At 36.1% G+C, this 22,394-nt stretch overlaps 1 protein-coding gene across 1 annotated transcript in view; it reads left to right on the top strand.

The window, feature by feature from the left end:
- Positions 1 to 22,394, top strand: part of INTU (inturned planar cell polarity protein) — a 40,387-nt gene that overhangs the window by 5,594 nt on the left and 12,399 nt on the right. Inside the window, exons 2-7 of the mRNA XM_009695693.1 lie at positions 6,238 to 6,323; positions 12,694 to 12,897; positions 17,612 to 17,730; positions 20,422 to 20,511; positions 21,029 to 21,106; positions 21,907 to 22,096. Of these exons, the coding sequence (XP_009693995.1) occupies positions 6,238 to 6,323; positions 12,694 to 12,897; positions 17,612 to 17,730; positions 20,422 to 20,511; positions 21,029 to 21,106; positions 21,907 to 22,096 (767 nt within the window). The remainder of the gene's footprint in view (positions 1 to 6,237; positions 6,324 to 12,693; positions 12,898 to 17,611; positions 17,731 to 20,421; positions 20,512 to 21,028; positions 21,107 to 21,906; positions 22,097 to 22,394) is intronic.

The following is a 22,394-nucleotide window of genomic DNA, read 5'->3' as shown; positions in this document are numbered from 1 at the left end:
GAGTATGTGAACATTTGTAAGTACTTCCACCAAGTCATTACCAAGAACAGAGGAAACTAAATATCAGGATTTCATGAAAAAAGTGTCCTCAGTCCTCTCCCATGTGAACAACGTGGTTCTGATTTTCATTCAGCCAAAAATGTTCACTTCCCATCGCAGTATGGAAGTGGTATTCACTTAGCAATTGGTATTCCCTGGCTTAATGCAAAGAAGATCTACTTTTAGAAATGGTGCTTGCAGGTTTATCTCTAAGGAATGGATATTTAACAAAAGTAATAGCCCTGTGCCTTATGTAGCAAAGTGATAGGCAGTTCTGAAATAAACATTTTAGGGATGGCAGCAGTCCCAAAGACTTTTCTAAACTTTGTCTTCAAAAAAGCGTGAGCTGTGTGCAAACTAGGTGTTTGAGATCAATGTACGCTCTTCTTAGCTACTACTGACTGGATGTGAGAAGTCTCTTCTAATGAGAAGATGGAAAGAAAATAGGAAGCAATTCCTGCCTCTTTTCTCTTGGTTCCATCACTCTAGTAAAACTCAGTTCTGCATGGCATTGTGTGGAGAACATATATAGACATCTTATGGTTTCTTTGTGGACTGAGAATCTTTTTATTATAAGTGACAGAACTCAAAAGCTTGATTATTCATTATTGTGGGATTTTTTTTAAAAAGCGTGCTTTATTCCTTAAAGAGAAGGACACGTATTTTTCTAAAGATAAATTTATTGACTCAAGGTCTGATACCCTGGAGCTGCCTGAAGAAAATTTATTTCCTCTGTTGCAGTTGTTCACTGTGTCTCTAGAAATGCAAGCCAATAAGAGCAGGTCAAGTGCTATTCTACGTAGTATTATACAGTAAAATTTTTGTATACAACCGTATTGTTGAAAAATCTAAAAAAAAAAAAGGCAAAATTTTACATTCTTTTATATCAAGTTTGAAAACAACATTTCATGCAGATGTCTGCTTCTTGTCTATGTAAGTATATATGCCTACTTCAGCAAAAAGGAAAAAGTTCACTTTGATCTCTGTACTTAAGAAAAGTCAGTTGGAGGGGGTTTTTCACTCACTTCATAGAGCACAAGAATGATTGAAAAATGTATTTGCAGTACCATCTGTACAACTGTTTCCTCTCTGCTAGTGAAATGTCGGTCTACATCTGAAATTCAGCAATGTTTTAGTCAGGAAAAAATTGACTTAACTCTGCAAATCATCAAGTTAGATCAACTTAAACAGTTGCAAACACCGTTCACCCTTTTATTTCATTTAACCTAACTTGATTAAGCGTTAAGTAAGTGAAATTAGATTAAACTTTATACATATGCACTATTTTTTTTGACCGACTTAATGCCTGAAGACCTAAGTCAGTCTCACTTTCTGTAAGTTTTTCACACCGCTAAAGGGTAGGAAACAATTCTCAAAGGAAGTGTAGATGTGAAACTCTAACAAAGGAACACTTGCATATATAAACTCTTTCGCTGACATTAATTATCACACTGGGTAGATCTTGTGATCATGTTCTGCTTTAAGATATTCTGTGTTCATAATTTTACATACTTCCTATTGTGCCAGTGATGTCTTTCATTCTGTTACTTCATAGTCTGTATTCTTTGAATGCTCTTGTGTTTGGCAAAAAGAAAAGGAAGAAAACACAAACACCCTCCACCCCCAATTCTCGAAAGTCCATACTGATAAATGTGGATTTTTCTCAGTTGTATATCAAGTTGCGGTTCTTTAATAGCGATACAGCATTTTCTGGCGAAATGAAGGCAGCCTTAAAGGACTGCTTTGGCTGTGTCTTCTGGAAAGCTGTTCCATTTATGGAACGTGATTACATTTTTACAAATTGAATGGAACAAATATTTACTGCTGCAATGAATGTTTTACATACGTACATTAGGCATCCAATAAATAAAACACTTTGAGTATGTAACTTGTAAATACTGATGGATCTTCTTCTTTCAAAGTGTCTTTGTATATTGCACCCTGGGAGATGTGGTTCAAAAATATTCCCTTAAGTGCTAAGGTGCATCTGTCCTCACAAAATGCGTGCAGCTCGTTTGAATGGTGGTGTGGATTAGATGACTCAACTGTTGTCCTTACAACAGAATTCATGGGGTTGGTAGTAAAACAAACAGAACACAAACAACGTTTGTTTAAACAGTGCTCCAGATGAGTACAAGAGCAATTTATGCTTTCCCTTGTATTTGTGAACGATGATCCTTAATACAGTGTTCTTCAACAAAGAATGTAGTCATTCTGTTTATAATTTCTTCTTGTTATATTAGAGTAGCTTGAATGCTCTGCTTTTGATTACTAATTTTCAAGTCCTGGAGCTCTGGCATGGACTGAGTGAGTTGCTTTTAAATGCTGTTAAACTTTCAACTTCCCTGTCTTTGAATTACTGTTGCATTGAAGATTCAATAGGCTAAAACTTCACTGTGCTGTGCATCAAGAAACACAGAGGTTAGGGAGAGAACTACTATTACTTGAAACAGAAAAAACAATTTAATTCATTCCAAGGAATGATAACATTTTGTGTGTATAATAAAACTTAACCTTTTCTTGGTTTTGCTGTAAGAAAGAGTAGTCATTAATTTTCCTTTAATGTAAAATAACGGTGAGCAGTTGCTTGTTGCCTAGTATATTAAAGAGGAATATTGCTTGCATTTTGGGGAGTTTCTTTAATTCCTTATTGATAGTTAAGAAGAATATTCTTTCTCTCGTTGGCCTTAATTCTGTTTTGCACTGATTTTGAGCAATCGACCTAGTACCTGGGAAAAATTCCAGTTGCACTTGATGGTATTTAAGAACAAGGTAGGAGACAGAAATAATGATAAACTGTCAGTAATCTTCTAAACTTTCAGATTCTGTCGTCTTTACTTAGATTCTCAGGAAATTGAAATACTTTAGAGACACAGATTGTGCTTTTCCTTAGTATGCATGTCATTATCATCACTGTGTTAGTTTGAGCTGAGCAACTCGTCTTGGAAAACTTGAAATACGTACTGAACCTTACAATTGTTTGGTGCTTGCTTTCTGCAGTTGGGCACATTTTTGTTGCCAAGCCAAGGCTTAAAATACAGTTACACTAACATGCACGTTTGCTACGAATCCATGTCCTTTTTCTAATCTCTTTACACTGCCTGAAAGTGATCAGTGCTGCTGCTACTGCCTGGCTGGAGGATTTCTCTATTGCAGGTGTAGTTGAATACCGCTGTAATGCTGCCTCTGGCTTTTCATTTCTCCTGGCACAGAAGAAAAGAACAAGTGTCAGGATTATACCTTCTAGCCTGGGTGTTCTGGAATTCATACGATTCCCTGAACCCAGCAAGCATAGCAGCACTAGTTGCGAGGGACACGCTGGCTTATTTCACCTTTTTCAATAAGGCTCACCTAAGTGTGGTGAGATATAAATGTAGATACAAATAATAAAACAAACTGTGAACAGAGGAAGTAGTGAACTGTCCAACTGTCTTTGGATTTGCATTATATCCACATGCCAATCCCAGAATTCCTCCCCTCGCACCTTTGCCCACACATGGGGATACCTCCTACTGCTCTTACAATACCATTCCCTCTCCGGCCCTCTGACAGCTTTTTGGACAAGTCAGTGTTTGCTGGGTCTGATTCTGAACTGCCCTGGAATGGACTGGCCAGCCGGGAGCACAGACGGGACAAGTGATGAGCTCAGGGGCAGCTTTACCTGGGGCACGAGAGGGAAGGAAAAGCCGGGGGGCTTCTCTATCCAGCAGTCTATTAAGAGAACTTGTAGCATGTAACGTGACTTGTGTCTTCAGTACCTCAGACTTGTGTCTTCAGTACCTCAGTCAATCCTTTTTTCTTTTTTTCAGTTGTTTATTAAGTGTCTCATATAACATGTTACACTCTTTTAAATGCTAATATTAATAATCTTGGAGATGGTGTGGCGGTACCTTTTCAGGGAGTCTTTGTGCAGCTGAAGCAAAATTAGGCTTGGTTTTCAATTTGCTCTTCCAGAGCAGCTCTTGGTATTTTTAGTTCACACCTGTAAGGCATAAGAATGACCTTGGAATCCAGTCACTTTCAATGTTAATTAGGAAGCTGATTTCTTTATTTCCCTTTCTACAGACAGAAGATAGAAGCTGGAAACTAATCAAGTTTGTCACCCAGTAGGCCATAAAGCAGAGACAACTGAAAGTGGCACCAGACAAAATCGAGTAGAAAACAAGGCCTGTTTTATTACTCTGAACTTGAATTATTTGGCTCTGGAAAGGACTTAATGAATCATCAAGTCTTATATCCTAGTGCCACTGGCAGTCACTTTGTATAGTTCTTTTCATAAATTTGTTTCCTCATCTTAGGTATTTTGCCCTAGATAGCCTTATTGGAAAGCTTTTTAGAAATTCTCTGTTTTACAGAACCTTCTGATTTCTACTCCAGCTGCTTTCACACCTAGCCTTTACTCACCTCATCTTTAATTGACGTAAATGGGTTCTTCATTTCCCATGGTCGCTGCAGTATTCTATGTATCTGATATTATTTGATTTCATTTTTCATGAGCACAGGTGAACAGAATTGCAAGGAGTGCTCTGGATGGGATCCTGTCAGGTCCTGTGAATACTCACCTACATTCAGAGGACATGCCTTTTCTAATGCATCTGGGTGTTGTGTTTGTCTTGTTCATGTTTTGTGTTACTTGGCTACCTTCTTGAGAATTAATATACTACTTAATTCCATTATATTTCTGTTATTCCAGTAATATTTATTGGTTTCTTCCTTTGTAGCTTCTTTTATACTGAAAAGTGCTTCCAACTTTGGATGTTGACATGAGAGAAACTATGAAGGACTGTCCTTTTAGTGAGAGTTTTTCTGACTTAAGTTCAACCTAAAATCTCACGTTAAATGTTGGACTGATGTTCTAAATTGCCAGCTTAAGTAATCAAATCTTTTGGTTGATTTAGTCTTCCGCTACCATACCTGAAATACCTTTAATGTGCATCCTTTTCTTACTGCTGCTTCCATTTATTATTTTTTTTGAAAGTAGATGAATGGCCAAAAAACCCTTTTATTTTTACTTTTCAATTTCTATTCCTTTTGACAGGTCTAAGTAGTTTTATCTTTTGATGTTATTTTAGCTTTATGTTTTCTAACTTCACAGATGGTTTTTTTCCACTGATCTCTCTCGTCCTTCTTACATACTTCATGCTTAAACATGCATCTTTTTGAGGGGGATGAGGCAGAGGTTATCAACTAATTATTATGGGATACTTCTCTAGAATATTTTCCCTCACTTGAGATAGAAATCCCAGTTTGATTTTTGTCCTTTAAACTTTAAAGTGGGTTTTAAGTTTGTAAGCTCTAATTCAGTTCTGTTTGCTTTTGTAACTGGTGCCTTTAATTTTTCAAACCTTTTCCATTAGCAGTTAAAGACTTTTTCTTTGGGATCCCGGGGTTTTTCTCCCCATTTCCACTCATGGGAAGAGAGTCAGATTGAGAAAATGCACGATGTCGTTAGGCAGGAAGAACTGGCAGATAAAAGCATGAAGAGGGCAGAATAAGAAGCTACAGCAGTGGACAAGGCATGGAAAAGAAGAGAAAGGACTAAATTGTGATGTGCCTTGAGAGACAAAGGAGGTGTAGGGATAAAATGAGGAAGAGTGAATGGTTTTCTGCCAGTTCAGTGAACTAAGCTGAGTTACTAATGCGCACGGTAACTGCCAGGACTGCTGCAAAGAGAGGGGTCAGGGGTGGTGGGCTTCTCCCATAGTTAGGCTCAGCCAACGCTTGAAGCCGTTGGTGTAAGTGATGGCCTAGAAGCTGCTACAGGAAGAATGAGGTTTGGAGTGCTTTTGCAAACAGGAGTGTCACTATCAGTGGAGGTAGCAGTGGAGAAGGACTGGCAAGTGAACAGAGGTGGTTTCGGAGGGGGAAAAAAATAATTCTTGGGCGTAACTCGGTTGGTGAAGTTGTTGGGTTTTCTGATCAAGTAAGAAGAGTGATATAAGCCTGGATGGAGGGGAGAGGCTTTGACAGTTATTTTTGTAAAATGATACAAGCATGGCATCAAGGCCTTAAGAGCACTGAGGTAATAGACTAATGTTTATAAACATAGTCGCATGTAGAAACCATGTACTTAAATGTAACAAAAAGACATTTATGATTTGCTTGAATGTCATACTAATTTTTAAAACGCAACACTGTTTGGCTTTGTATTGTTGTGTAATACCATCTAACTTTCTCATGCTTTTGTCTTACCTCCAGGAGATGCTCTAGTTGCTGTAAATGATGTTGATGTGAATTCTGAAAACATAGAAAGGGTTTTGTCTTGCATTCCAGGTCCTATGCAGGTACAGTAGTTGAACATTTATTCCAAATGTCCTCTGTAAAAATTAATAATGCTTCTAGCCTTTTTTCCTTAGGAAACAGAACCTAGGTGGTCTTTTTCTTAGAACTTCTTCATCTACTTTTGAACACATTTGTTGACTTCAGTCAAACTTAAGCGTAGAAATTTCAGAGTTTAATTCTGTTAAGTTTTGTGAAAATAAGTAGGTGCAAGTAGGTGACTCAAGCCAGTGTCCCACTAAGGGACGTGAGACACAGTCCCACTGTTACATACCCCGTTTGTCATCAGCCAGAGACGGAAAACACATGCAACTTTGTGCAAGAGGTAGCAGCTTACTTGGAGGTTTAGACTAACGATAACACCTGATTATTTTTGCCCATTGTGAGAATCGAGGTATTCTATGCTTGCAGAATTCTGAGTATTTCTGTTTCTCTATGAGAACTAGTACGTACATATGTGAAAAATCAAGTTTTATTACTTTTCCTGCTCAGAAAACAACTTTGTTACTATGTTACCACTTACATCAAAATTACCTACTACTTATTGACTACAGGGAAGTAACTCCTTTGAGACCTGCACAAACTTTTAACCAGTGGTAGTTGTCGATATGGGCCGAGATGGCAAGTATGGTTGCCTTGAGAGTTATTTTTCACACTCTGATCTTAGCAAATGACGGACAAGGTATGTAATGTTGTGATGCCTTGCTCCTGGTGGGTAATAGGGCTGGAGTTGTGCAGTGTGGTAGTAGCACATACAAAGCAAGATAGTGATGTCTAGCTTAAAAATAAATGTCAGCCACAGAATAGTAGTAGCTTTTTTGTCAATTACTGTTCTTAAAATGGTAATAATTGCTATGGAAATAGTTAAATTAAATAATTATCTCTTCATGAATATAAAAGAGACTTACAAAAACCCCAAGAGACTAAAAAGAAGCCTGAATTAATAAGTAGTGCTATTAAAGATATTTAAGAGCATTTAAACAGAGAAGTTGATACTGCTTGCATATTTAAATAGAAAAATAAATTCTTGAGTATTTAAGAGCTTTTAGATAAGATACTTTGAAGATCTTTTAAAACTGAACAGTGATGAAGATTGATAGAAGTCAGTAATAAAAATTGATTAAAAAAAAAAACCAACACACCCAACACTGACCTAATGAATAATGTTTCTTACCGTCAAACCTACTGCATGTATCTTCCCTTCTAGCTGAATAATAATTTTGGAGTTATAATGAAGGATTAAATAACTAATAAATAATTGGATATCTATTTCAGAATTAAACCAGGAGAGTGTTAATTACCAAGTTAATTAGTAGTGTAAAATTAAGGATTTTGAGTTACTCTGCTTAAATCTGCTTCCTGGTGGACAGGAAGACAAGGTAAAAGTTAGAATTTATAGATATGAGACAGAGCAGGTTAAAGTTATAGTGCCTGTTACGGTATGTCTGTAACCTCTTGGTAGTTCTTCGTCAGGGAGAATATACAAGGTGATAATAATAGACATGTTTTACTGTCCAGAGATAAAAAGAAGTGGAAATTTTAGGTTTTGTTAAACATGCTTCTGTTTGCAACTTAGGTAGTGTAAGTGCCTGTAGAACTACAACTGCAACTGCAGTAAGATTGAGTACTAATATGTCAGTTTAGGAAGCTTTCCAAGATACTTGACAGTATGAAGCTTGCTTAAGCTACCAGAGTTGTGGTCAGGTATTGGCAGAGCTCCATGGTAGAAAAACCTTGTCTTGCCTGTCTCTGACCAAATATGGAGTTGCTGTAACTGTTATTAAATACAGAATGATTAAAAAAGCAGAGATTATATAGTTTATTTAATTGTATCCTTGCCAGATTAGAGTGTACTTATTACTTGTTGTGAAAATGCAATGCAACCCTTTATATAGTAGTTACTTTTAATGCAACATTAATGTTTACATTGTCAGTAAATCTGTCAAGTAGACAGCGATTACTTGAAATGTATAACTGTTTGTCATTGTTGGCTTTCCAAAACCTTTTATTAAAGTGCAATTATTCCTTTTTTTACTGTGCAGTTTGAGTCAAGCCAGAAGAGTGACTGCTGAAATAGACCAGTGGAGAATTTAAATACAGAGTTCTGGGGTTTTTTGCAGCGTAGAACACTGTGTTCATGCTGCTGAAGAACAGAGGGTTGTTGTTTCGGAGAGTTAGTAATAAAGACAGCTGTTACACAAGCAAAATTGTTAATGTATTCTCATTCGTCACATATTGCAAAATACCAAAAAAAGATGTTTAAAGCTGTTTTACTACACTTACAAGGTCGTTACATAGGCAAAGTCATTGCTTTTCTGGGTTCAGTGGTAAAAATTACTGGAAGTAATTTCAAAAACTAACTACCTAGATTCTCTGAGTTGCAGCATGTGGCATAACATCTGTCATTATTTTATTTCCAGAATTTTGTTTTCCTTACCTCAGTTTAGGCAAACTAGTTTCTAGACATGTAAGGGCTACTTCAGGTTATTTACTGAGCAATAGAAATCCAAATGCTACATCAGTCGTTTGTTTTTTTTTAATGGCAGCACTGTTTCTGTTTGGGCGCTTGCATGTCGCCTAATAATATCAAGTCCCAATTCTGATTAAAGCATTGGACATCTTGTTTAGAAGTTCTGTAGCAGTCACTGTATGTGACAGGCCAAAACATACCCCTCAACCAATGCTTAAGGTAATAGAATAAAGTTATATTCTGCAGCTTGTACAATTTTACATTTCTATAATCAAAATAGCTGCCGTTCTCTAGCACCACAAGTCAGAGAGGACAGAACAGGAGGAGGAAGATATGCTGAAAGAATATACTTTTCCTTACCCTGATACTTCGAAGTTGCAGAACCCTTTTACCTGAAACTTTCTAAAAATATTCAGCCTGAGGCAGACATTCAGAATGGGAAATTTCAGCCTGAAATTTTGAGTTACAGTTGTGCAAACCATAAGCACATGGAAAACAGGCTTGCAACAGGAAACGGCAGGCAGTCTTAAAAGGCAGGCAATGCCACCAGCTCTGTCTATAATAAAATCCATATTCTAAGACATACAGCTTTCTTGCAGATAAACAGAAAGCACGCCTTTCTGGGTCAGACCAACAGTATAACAGCCACATTTTCTGTTTCTTACGCTGACAAATGTTTTAAGTAAAGGGTATTAAGAAACAAATTACAGAGTGACTTCCCCATCATACTTTTCCAGCTTCCAGCAGTCAATAGTTAGGGACTTGTTGGATCACTTACACGTTTGTACCTTCTCCTTTTTTAATCTAGTTTTTAAAATGCGTTTGACCTCCACAGCATCCTGTAGCAGTGATTTACATAACTGCTTTGTGTTATGTTCATTTTTGTTGGTTTTCAAACTGCCATCTAATTAAGTGCCTTTCATACCCCCAGGTTCCTGTGTTATGAGGAGTAGTTAACTGTCCATGTCTTACTCTTCCTGTCACTCCATGACTTTGGAGAGCTCTGTTGTGTTCCACTTTTGTCACATCTTTCCTAAGCTGAAAAATCCCCATCTATGTACCTCATAGTTTGCTGTTACTGTCACCTTCATCAGTGCCTTCTTGCCGTTTGATTAAATTCTTTTTGAGAACTGATCTAAATATTGCGAATGTGTGCATGCTATATATTTGTAGAGTGGAATACTAATATTTTCTGTGCTTCTCCCATTCTTTGTTTCATTTCCTTTTCTGTTTTCTGCTGTGCATTGAACTGATTTTCTTCAGGAGAAATGGAATCAAAGTTGTAAAAGATTTCGTAGTCAGTATTTACAAAAGGGTACTTCAGTAGTCACATATTTAATTAGGTCCTATGCACCTGATGAAGATTCATTTCTCCTCCACAAAAAAAATAGTTTTTTAGGGTATGTAGAAATACAGTCTCTTGGTCGTTTTCTATTATATCGTTTTCCAGCCTAGATGGTCTTTTTCAAGGTAATTTTTTTTAAAGGCAGGAAATAGATTAGAACTTGGACAAAAGTAGAGAGGAACAGAAAATACCATGTTTCAAGCTGTTAGATAGAATCAAGAAGATTTGGAAAGGAACTTGTAGTCAAATTCTGGAGAGAGAGACCTTTCTCAAAATACCGTGACCTCATATCTGAGCGGTGCGGTATTACCAACAGTAATGTGGGAGGCAGAATGGATGCCTACGGGAGGAGGGAGAGTTAAAGTTCTGTTTGGCCCAGTTTGTTAAGACAAGACAGACTGAGTAGTTTGGGGTTTGTGTGGTTTTTTTTTTTAATTGAGAGACTAAAAGATAGGCTGCAGCAAGAATTACATCTGTGCATCATTAGTGTAGAGACTGTAGCCTAAGTGTCATGAATAAGTGTCCCCGGACAAGATGTAGTAGAAGTTAAGAGAAATAACTGTTGAGCCTTGAGGAAATCTGCAAATAGTTAAACAGGGTATGAGAAAAATCCTCTGAAATACATGCAGATGGCGTGACAAAGAAAGGGAACTGAGTCACAGAATGCCAGAGAAGAAAACCTACATCTGTAAAACTCCGAACAAAGTTACTGGGTCTTAAAAAGCCACCACTGCTTAGCGGGATGTTTCTGCTCCTCAAGTCCTGTTAATGTGCAGTGTAATGAATCGAAACTGAAATGATTCATTTCAGGGATGAGTTACTGTCAGAAAAGAAAGTGGTAGCACATGGCAGGAGAGCAGGATTGAGTGCCGTGCTGTTCCAGAGAATGGGAAGAGAAAAGAGAAGAAAGCTGGCAGCAGCCAAAATAAGAGAGGAAAAGATTAATGAGAAGTGTTGGAAGGGAGTAGAGTGGAATGAGAAGGCGGCAGCCAGTGACATAAATGTTGCAGTTGGAAGAGCCGATGATGGCACTTTTCTCTGATCTAGTTTGACAGGCAGTGGGTGTTTTAAAGCATCATTATTTCTTGTTGGCGTTCATCTCTTTAAGTATGTGTGTACACATACACAATTACAAAAATGTAAATTATCTGTATTTAAATGTATACATTACCTCTGCTTGAGCTTTTCAAATTTATTGCAACTGGGAAAATATAAACTTTTTTTGTTGTATCAATCATTAGGCTAAATTGCCACTGACTTTAAAGAGAAGCAGGATTTGGTGTGATGTATTATGTTTAGAGCTTCTCAGTCAATAGGCATTTTAAGGATACTTTAAGGCAGACAAACAATCTTGAGTTAAAACATATAAAAGAGGGAACCAAGAGCGTGCCTACTTAATCCAAATAGATATATTTTCAGTCACTCTGAACAGTGATGAAAATGAAGGTATCGTCCAAGAAAACAAATCAATTTATTCTCCTCAGAAATTACAATTTTATGCCTAGTTCAAGAGTTAGATATTTCTCACATATCTTTTCATACTTAGGATGAAGTGTTTGTTCACAAAAAAATTACTCCTTCATTTTATCACTGCTGGAACAACTAACGAAACATAATTTTTGTAAGGCAACCATCATAAAAAGGAGGTCTGTAAAGCAAATTGTGAAACATTTCAACACCAAGTTTGGATTTTGAGTTGCTTGTGAGCCAGGAAATATGGTTTATTCTGAGATTCCTGAGTTTTACTTTATTTGGGACATAAAGAACAGTAAACATCATGTAATTTTTTGACAAAGTAAGCTTGATCATTTAAACTCGAAGTTATTTTTTAAGAGAGAATGCTCTGTTTGTGCTTTGATTTTTATTTTTTCTTCTGAAGGCACAGCATAGCAAGTGGTGTAAACAATTTTTACGCTTCTTGCTAGTTGTGTACAATTGTTAAATACAGCAACAAAACTCTGACTTTGCTGACTTTATAGTTTTTTAAAAAAAGAAGAGAAGTTAACATAGTGGAAATGTTGGCAGATTGAAAGAATTGCTACTGAGTGTTACAAATCAACAGACTTTTGCAGTCTAATGTAAATCGATTTTCCTGTGCAGATGTACCTGTCAGTGCACTCAAAATAGCAAAGAAATGGTCATGAAAAAGCCTTGAGGATATACACTTCTGAAAGTGCTGACATTTTGAAAGAAGTCAAATACTGTGTGTGTTTCAAAAGCATGGTAATAGGTTTTGTTCAAACCAACCCAGAGCAGTAAGTGTATTTTTCCATTCTCAAAACCATAAGAATTAAGTATGAAAACACACCAAACCACATGCTTACTCACATGGTTCATAAAGCATGCAATAGCTGGCTTTGTCCTTAATAATAGATGGTTCTGTAATGCTGAATATATAATTGGTTTTCTTGTTTAGGAATTTTTGAATGCTTACATCTCTATCAGGAAAGCTTAACAAGACTTAATCTTTTAAAGGGCTCAAATGGCATCTATTTCATCTGATATTAGAACATAATTGTAAACACAGCCTCATTTTCACAGTAATTAATTATCTTAATAGGTTAAACTTACATTTGAAACATCAATATTTGAGCCTGAAGGAACTTCTCAACAAAGGTATAAACGGGCACAGGCAAGTATGAACAATCTGGTTCGGCTCTTGTGGGGAGAAGATAGTACGGACCTTCAACAGGCTATACAAGACGTGCCTCATATTGTTATGTTCCTCACACTGAAACTGGATTCTGAAACATCTAAGGATGAGGTATGTGGCTAACTAAATAAAACTGAAGGTGAAAGGTAACAACTGACAACAGCAACTGCTATGCCTTTTGATGGGGGGTGAAAAAAAAAACCCAACACGCACAACAAAACCCACCTTTGCTAATCATTTTGAGAAGTGAACATTCTGTAGAATGTCCATATTGACAGAAACATGGCTTGAAATTCCAGGGGAAAAAAATTAGCATCGCTGCTGACAAACTCTAATTGAACTTGAAATCACATCAGTACTGCTGAATGTCTTTACATAAAGAGCAGGCTAGAGGTGTTAACAAAATTCAGAAGTTCATTACCGTCTCTCAGATGCTCTACTGTGATGTTTTCAGTATGCCTCTCAAAACTTGGAACTATGAAATGGGCCTAGTCAAAAAGATTTTCCCCAGCAGGAGCTGTTGGCAGTCCACATACATAATCTGTCTAGCTCCTCCTGTTTTGAAATGCTAATGTGCCTTTTCTTAGAGGATTCTGGCATGTCTGCTGTTTGCAATCAACTCTTGATTCTTGCTTGGGCAACATTTTTGAGCTACTGAAGTGTTTTTTCCTTTGTCCTGTAAAGCTTCCTTTCACATCTCTTTCCTTTGTGTGTTCTTCAGAAAAATTGTGCTTGTGTAGTATAACCCCTTGTAAGTTTGTGTAGATGTTGCTCATGATGTAGCCATAGCTACAAATACTCCACTCAGAATGCAGGGACACAGAACAGTGGGGAGGGCTGAGTTTGGCCACTTGCCCCATCTGAAAATGACAGATGGACAAAGTGGACTTTTTAGGAACAGACATTTAGAAAAGGACGTCTCCCCTGCTGTAAATTCTCTGTAGATTTAGCATAGTGCCCCAGTGATCTTATATTATCTGTGATGTGGAGACAGCAAATGAAGTACAAGTTTCGCCAGTCCCCAGGGACTGGGATGGTGGGATGGTGATGGAGTGGGGAGCAGAAGAAACACATTTTGTTTTCTCTCCCCTGGAATTAATCCTTAGATCCAGTCAGTGCTCCATCCCTTCTCTGAGATGTCTTTATTTTTTTGATACTATTTTTCAACTGATGGAAGTCTACATTGCACTGTTGGTGATACGTAATAGAGAAAAAGTGTTACAACTACACATAATGGAGTTTAATTTTATTTTCTAGAGACAGGGCTAGGGAGGAGAACCTGAGAAAATTACATGATACGATAATATCATGTAAAAAAATGTGGTGAAGTTTGCAGAGTCAAGAGGTTGAAAGCTAGGAAATGACAGATTTATGGCTACTTGTGCAACATTAAGTCAGCCCTTTTGTACATATGCAGCATGACATTGTCTTAAGTATTACATTTTTTCTGAAAGATGCCTGTCTTGTGCAGAGGACAAGATGGGACAGATGAGAGTGTATAATTAAGGCTTATTAGGCAGCCATAAATCCAGTACTTCGTAACACTGGAGTACTTGACTTTGCAACACAAGTCATACTCTTAACATAATATTTTTAAGGTAATGTATGCTTCATTGCTTATTACAGCAAGATACTAATACTGTAAGCTTTAGTTTGCGTTTTTTTACAATTTTGTTTAAGAGACTACATTTTTTCATGGGAGGTACCTTCAGCAGAAATTAGTTTATACAAGTGTCTCTCATAATTATTACTCTTTTCTTTTTTTGAATAGCATTGCAACTAGGCAGGGTCGTTCTGTGCTTTTTTTCCCACCTGGAGACTGCTTCCGTTAAAACATACGACACTGCAGTATTTTTCTGCTTTGGTACTTCCCTATAACAGAAATGAAAAGAGCTTGTTTAACTGTGAATTAAATAAACTTAAGATGCTTTATCAAAGTTCACTTATATATTGCAAATAGTTCTTTTTTTCTTCAGTTCTAAGTTTGTAGTACAAGACTGCTATGTTACGTGGATAGAACAGCTATGGACAATTGCTGTAGACTTAAAGACCGGTGTTTTCTTGGTCACATAAAGCTCATGAAATATTTAAATAAATAAATAAGTTTCAGGGCCTCTGGCTCCTCTGTTAGTAAGTGAACAGATATACAAATGCCTAATTGGAATTCCTGCACTTCAGAGTAAATAGAGTACTGCTTTCTTGCCCTATTATTTCTTTACACTCTCCCAAGAAACGGAATGTTGAGCAGAGGTAAAAGAGGGATTGTAATGTACTTGTTCTCCCTTTATACCAAGGAATAATTGGTTCCTGAGAAGTCTTGGTAGATGTGTCGCCCCAAATAGCCTCTGATGCTGAGAGATGTTTTGCTGGTATAATCAAGCTCTTTGTAACATTTCCTGACAAAAGAATGCCGCCTTCTTCAAGGCATTTGTCTTGAATTTCATTTGGTGAACAGTAAGTGACATTTATCCTGTAGATGTACTGTTCTAGATTTAGTTCACAGCAGCGCTTAAAATTAGCAGTGAAGTTGTTATATGCCTATGCCATATTGCACAATAAAAATATAATGATCCTTTACTAAGCTGCTTTACCCATATCCAAAGGAGGCATGGTATGCAGATCACATCCCTGTAAACAATGGCATCTACAACTAGTAACTAATTCTTCTACTTGGGAGCTTTTGGCACCCAAAGGTAGAATTAATGAACTCTAAGACTTGTCAGCTGTATCTACTCAACTATAAAGGAAAGTAGTATTAGAAATCATGTAGGATGTGTGCATGCATGCTGGGAGTGTCCTGTATGATAATAGTTTCAGTGAGTAAGGTTGATCTTGCCTTTTTTATGTTTTAGTTCAAGGTAGGTATTACGATTATAACATACGTTATTTGTACCAGCATACATTACGATATTGAACTGATTTTGGCAATACCATGTCTTGAAAGGAATAATGTTGATATGCCTCCTGCATGCTAGTGTTACTGGAAGGATGCGTTTAGCATACTTGTGAAGTAGGTATTACCAAGTAGCTGTTAAGATACCTTGGTTCATACAGACACTGACTTGTACTTGTACTGTAGTGTTTCTCCCTGTTTTTATAATTTCTGAATTAATCTTGTAAGAATTCATAGTTGTCTTTCATCTAGTTTCTTTTTTAACCTTATGTAAGATGCAACTTGAAGCTTCTGTTGTCAGTACACTGTGTTTGAAGATTATAGGTTTTTAGCTGGTTGGCACCATTTTGACACAGGATCTTTTAGCCATTTCTTATGTTGTTAAGACTGCACTATTTTTTTTTAAATGTTATTTAGGCTAAGTTTGAGAAATTAGTAAAATAAAAATAAAAAAGGAAAACTGTTTGATAAACCATTAGTTTAGATAGTCTGTCCAGGTTTGGGTTTTTGGGGTTGAAGGCAGGTTTATGCTTTTTAAGAAATGAGCTACTTCTCATTTATTAATTCCATTGTCATTGGCCTATGAACCTTCACCTTGCTTTGAAGACAGCTGATCTTGTATGGTGGTATGTGCTGAACCTTGCTAACTTTTTTTTTATCTATATATATAAGTGATACAGCTATGACTTTTTGTTACAGTTGTCTTTTCTTTCCCTGGGAAAGTGTGCAGGTAATTCTGAAATTAATTTTGTCTAAAGGCCCCAGTTCATAGTGAGGAGAATAAAAGGCTTTTTCTAGCCCTTTGTAGTGCTGTAATTAGAAAGTGGCAGGGTTTTTTACAGCTGAGGGATTGAGTCAAGAAAAAAAAATCCTTATCACTAATGAGTATTTGAAAATAGAGCTAATTAAATTGGATAAGAATGAAGAGTTTGCCAGGTCCTTCTGTAACAAAACTTCACGTTCTTTTAATCTTGATGAAGGAAAATTTTCTGACAGGTATTGGCAGTGGCTGGATGTGCTTAGTGACATAAATAGGAAAGTTAATCATGTCTGTGTTTCTTCTGTTTGTGAAGAAAGATAGTTTACTATACTCTTTGCATTGATATGCTTAATATTATGTGCATTATTTCTGGCCCATCATGACTTGGCAGAAAAAAATAAATATGGGGGGAATCTCACGTTTGCTTATTACTATACTTTTATGGTTGCTGAAATAATTAACATAAAATTTTTGTAAATGCTTACATAAAAAAAAATTATTTTTAAAGAACTGGTTAAAAAAGAAAAATAATTGTCACAAATATTTATCTCTACTGATCTTCAGTTTCAAGATTACTTTTTTAAGAGTATGCTGACACAGATGGTCCGAGGTTTGGTGACAAAATTGTTAATGGTGTATATGTTATTTGAGTATATAACTTGGTTATATTTTGTGCTGTACATGTAAAGCAAGTAGGTAGGGTTATAGAGGGAAATTGGAGTTTCCATATTCTTATTGTTAGTTTTAGAGAGCTGTATGTTTGATTTAAATCAAAATTTAAATATTGAAACAACCATACAAATATTAGCTATCTCTTGGAATCAGGTTTATTAACAGCTTACTTTAAGCTGTAAAATGCAGCGGACATACTGATTGTCATTTTATGTTTCTCCATATAATAATGATTCTGAATAAGTCCTACTTTTCTACAAAATAGAAAAGTTGAAACAGTCAGAAACATTCATGTACATTTTAGAACTTTCCAGTATGCTGGTGCACATCACTGCTTGTTTTGATACCATGTGAAAGTATATGCTAAAAGCTTTCATGTTTAAAAAACAAAATTGATGCCAGGGAAAAAATCTGTTACATTGTTTTCTGTGGGAGGGGTTTTTTTGTGATTTTTGTTCTTGGTTTTGCTTTGCTTAACTAACAGCTAACTTTCTTCACAGCAAGAAATTCTTTATCAGTACCCCATATCAGAAGCATCCCAAAAACTGAAAAGTGTGAGGGGAATATTTCTCACACTATCTGACATACTGGAAAGTGTTACTGGTACCCAGATTATCAGGTAAAAGTATTTGAAATGTAATGTATTACTACTTTTATGATTTTATACATATGTGTACAGAAAAACACATGGGTCATGCATCAAGTTCTAGACAAAACAAGAGCGACCCTACCTGTTGGGCAGTAATGTTTTAACTGGAACAGCATGCCTGAAGTTGGACTGCTCAGCCTGGATGTACATTGATTTCGGGGAATTTCTTTGTCATGGGTGGTAATGACGAGGATTTTTAGTGCAGTGAAATTGTTTTTAGATCCCTTCTTAGATCTCTTAAAACACCCTTATCTAAACTGGGTTTCTGTGGCACTGTACTATGGCAGACTGGAAATTCTACAGCAGCTTCAATCTAGTTTTAAAAAATTTTTAAAAAGATAAAATGTAGTTCAGTTAAATTCATGGGTGCCTGCTACTTTCAAATTCATTTTATTTCACATTCAACTTGGAATGCCTGAAAGATGATTTTTTTTTTTTTTTTTGTATCTACAGACCAGGACTGTATTAAGAAGTCTAATAAAAATTACTCCAGAGTTTTTAGAGCAGCATAGGGTGGTGGAGATATGTCAAGAGATTATTGAATACTTAAGGGTAGATGATTTTCTGATGGAATAATTAGAAGTGAGATAGCAGGTATCACTTTCCAGTTTCACACTTCTTCCCATTGAGAATCAGTATATGAGCTCACATCTCAGGCGGGGCCTCAGGCAAGATTCTCTTCTGCACATCAGTGCCTTGTGTGTCAGACACAAGACCTGGATGGGTATAAAAAAGCCAAATGTAAGGGGATTTCAGGCCCAAGAATACAGAGTGCAAGAAGTAGTGCAGTCAGAACAGCATTGGCAATAATGGCAATAATTCCTCAAAAGGCAAAAGCCTGTTTAATATATTAAAGTTGGTTTTTCTACTGATAAATTTTTCCTTAAAAGGAATTTTTGAAGTGCTTTTGAGTATTTTTGCTTACCAGAAAATTAATACTTACTAATTTACTTTTGTTTACACTTGTTTCTTTTAGTTTATTTTTTTTTCTCAGACTTGTTGGTATCCTGCTCTTTTGAGTAAGAAGTTTTAACACTGTGCTTTAACCATGCTGGTAACATTCTAATTAGTAAGTTACTAAAAGTCATGTTACTGGTTTCATGATCAATAGGAATGTGGATTGACTCCTTTAGCAGCAGGTATCAAACACAAGCTTTTGATCTTTTGCATATGCTAGTATTTTAATGCAATGCCACATTAATTAGCACTGAGGGATGTTAATTCTTCTTAAATGCTTATGCATTAATGGAAATTCTCCCATATTGGGACACGTCCAGCATTTTTGGACATGTCTATATTTTCAAACACATCCAAAAGACAAATCAGTCCATTATTTGATGATCTGTATCTATGGTATCATCAGGAAAACAATACAGAAATCCATGATAACATAGATGAACTTTTCCTGTTAAGGTTCTCAATTGCCCATTTTTGAGTTCTGAAAACATAAAAGCACTTCTGGTCTCTGTGGACTGTCTCATCTCTTCAAAAAATAAACCAGATTATCCCTAGCTCTTCCATGAAGCTTTTTCTGTCAGAAGAGTAAATTACAATTATTGTGTCTGCGTAAGTACTGTGTATCTTTTGGGATGGGGATGCTTATTTCTTTGTAGTTAATTGCATTATATAAATACATAACTTGTTTTGTTTGGAAAGCACTTTTGGTTACACAAAGAATAAAAATTTTCTAGTGACCTGCAGAAATACTAAGGCATTTCTTAACTAATGAAATGACACTATTGTCTTATTCGGTACCATCACTTTTTATGAGTGAATCAGTGAAGCATGTTAATCATGTAGCCATATCCTAAAAATTAAAATCTTGAATCTTTCAAGCTTAAACTAAAGTTACCCTTTTTTCACTTTGCAGCAGTGTTATCTTGTTATTTAAAATTGTTGACACGATAGTAAGAAAGGTGAGATTTTGCTATAAATTTAGTCTTGGAGATATTTACGGACCTTGGTTTTAGCAGCAATCAGTACATTTAATCTGGTGCATAACGTATGGTTTACTGCTAATTAGAACATTAGGTCTAATTCTGTTTCATTCTGATTTCTGTTCTAATCCACTCTTGTGGTTCAAATGAAAGTTCTCTGTGTCTTTCTGGGATTGCTGAGCTTCATAGAGCAATTTTCTATACCAGTAGATAGCATGAGAGTTCAAGCTTATGTTTATCACTCAGGTGATATGTTCAAATACATCTTGGGCTTGTTTCCAAAACGTGTGTGGAGTCTTTTTAAATGATTTCGTGAGTGACTACTATGTTCAGAATCTCATTAGTACCTCCGGTTACCTTGCTGTGATATGAAATGGCATTCATTTTCCAAGTTGATTGTGTTAAAAGCTAGGCAGGAAGACCTTCAAAGAGCATCTGAATCATTGAGAAGGTGACTGAGGTGCTTCAGTAGCAGTTGTTCATCCTTTATATTTGTATACTTGAAAATGTTGTTACTATTGGTGTGATCTGTTTGGAATAGAAATCAGAGAGTCTTTTAGTTCTGTAATGATTAATGTAATTGCCTAGCTCAGTTGCATGCATGTGATTATATGTGAGCCTAAGACTTTACATATAAAATACATATAAATCATTCTGGCTTATAATTGTGGTCTTTTATAACTTAATAGCGTTAACAGAAGTACTTTTGATTTAATTTTTCTAGTTCCTCCCTTTTCTTATGTGGAAAACTGGTTCAAGTTGTTTACTGGAAAGAATCTGACAAGTTGCTTGTAATTGGCCTTCCTGAAGAAAAGTGAGTTTCAAAGAAAATGCTTTGTTTTCCTTTTAATTTTATTTTGTTTCCTATTATGTGTCCTCAAATTGTACTCTTCTGTCAAAAAAACAAGAAAGGGAAGGCTTACAATGTACTCTTTTTACTAGCACTAGTTTCTATACCTGTGATTCCACTTTTTTCATTGACTTTGTTCAGATCTTTCATATATCGATTGTTACAGTTTCTTTTTCATTTCCTCTAAAGGGAATAAGGTCTTGTTACATCTCAGAAATATGTGTAGGCTAGAAAACAGTCATTTTCAGTGTTTGGTAAAGTCAAGTCCAGATAAGAGACTACAGAGTAACAGCGGTAATGTTACATATTTATGTGTTTCTAGGAGGAAATTTTCTCAAAGGAAATCTCATACAGTCCAATGAAGAATTTTTTGTTTGCACTATATCACTAGTTAAGAACAGAGCTCTTCAGAAAATGCCTATGCTTATTCATAGTAAAAATGTTACAAACATAGCTGTACGTTTGGATTTTTATTTTTCAGTGTGCCACTTTCTCAGCTGAGGAATATGATTGAAGATGTTGTCAGGACCTTGAAATTTATGTACAGTTCTTTAGACAGGTGAGTTCTTTCAAAAGTATTTTCTTTTCAGTCACTAATTTTTCATTGATGCTTACTGAAAAAGACAGCTAGTAGCATTAATTTTAATGTTTACGTGGAATTTCTTTGCACGTTCCTTTACACTTGCACAAAACCCAGAATTCTGTTCTTCTTGCTGTTTTGTTTCAGTCTTAACACTAGTAAGACTCTTTTTAAACAGTCTTTTTTACTTCAGAAAGTTTTGTCCTTGATTAGGTTAAATCATTCACTTAATCTAAGTCACTGTGGATGTCAGCAGCATTCTGCAAATGTTATCTTTGTGTTAAAGCTCTGTCTGTAAAACATACATATGAATCAGTGTTATATTTTTAATAAAGTAAACACTCCAGACTTCTCAACTTTATTTGGCAGAGTGTCTTTCTCTGCATTTGGAAATCACCCAGAAAATTTTCAATCTGACCGTAACCTAAATAAAATTGCCAAGGTAGGCTATTCATATGCTTGCATTCAATTCAGGGTTAAAGTGTGTATGCCATAGAGAAAGAAAAAGAATAATCTTAATTTCCAAAAGGATGAAGTTGATCATTGTCTCATCTTAAGTTGCTCTAAGACATACCATACTGCTTTAGTTTTTTCTTTGTTTGTAGGTACTGCCTGGATATTAGCCTAGTAGGTTTTTTCATTTTTAAAATGAATGTTTAAAAAAAAAATAATCCAAATGTAGTATCATGCTGTAAAGAGACTTCTATAGCACAGAGGGTTATATAAACAAGCTACAAGTTTCTCGATGTTATTCTAACTTGAAGTTCATGTTTGTTCAGTGCTTTTTGCCAGGTGGAAAATGTTTCTCGCCTGGATCATTTTTTCAACCTGTTCTTCCAGCGTGTGCTTCAGCCTGCAAGACTCAAGTCAAATGCCAGCCCCAGTGCTCAACACTATGATACCTGCAGTGCGTTATTCTTAGACAATCTCCCAGGCTTGCGCTGGCTGACCTTGCCTCAGGAAATCAAGGTACTGCCATTTGCAGAGCTCTCTAGAAAAACCTGTATATGAGAGGCCAGAAGATTGATGCAGGTATCTTCTGCTGTTACTGTGTAATTTACCTAAGTGCTTTGCCCATCCCAGACCATCCATTTCCCTAAAGAATCCTTTATTTAAGTTTGGAACTACACAATCATTCCCACAGGAAACAGGTTGCTAGTATAAGTGTAGTTTGGTGACTTTAGAGTTATCTAGGAAGAGAACATGATGGCAAAGGAATTAAACTTTATTTAAAAAAAATATATATATATGTATATGCACGCACACA

The sequence above is a fragment of the Cariama cristata genome, unplaced genomic scaffold (genome assembly GCF_000690535.1).
Source record: "Cariama cristata isolate BGI_N322 unplaced genomic scaffold, ASM69053v1 scaffold18532, whole genome shotgun sequence".
In the NCBI taxonomy this organism is placed as follows: Eukaryota; Metazoa; Chordata; class Aves; order Cariamiformes; family Cariamidae; genus Cariama; species Cariama cristata.
Note: the sequence above shows the minus strand (reverse complement) of the source record. Positions and strands in the feature narration are given on the sequence as shown.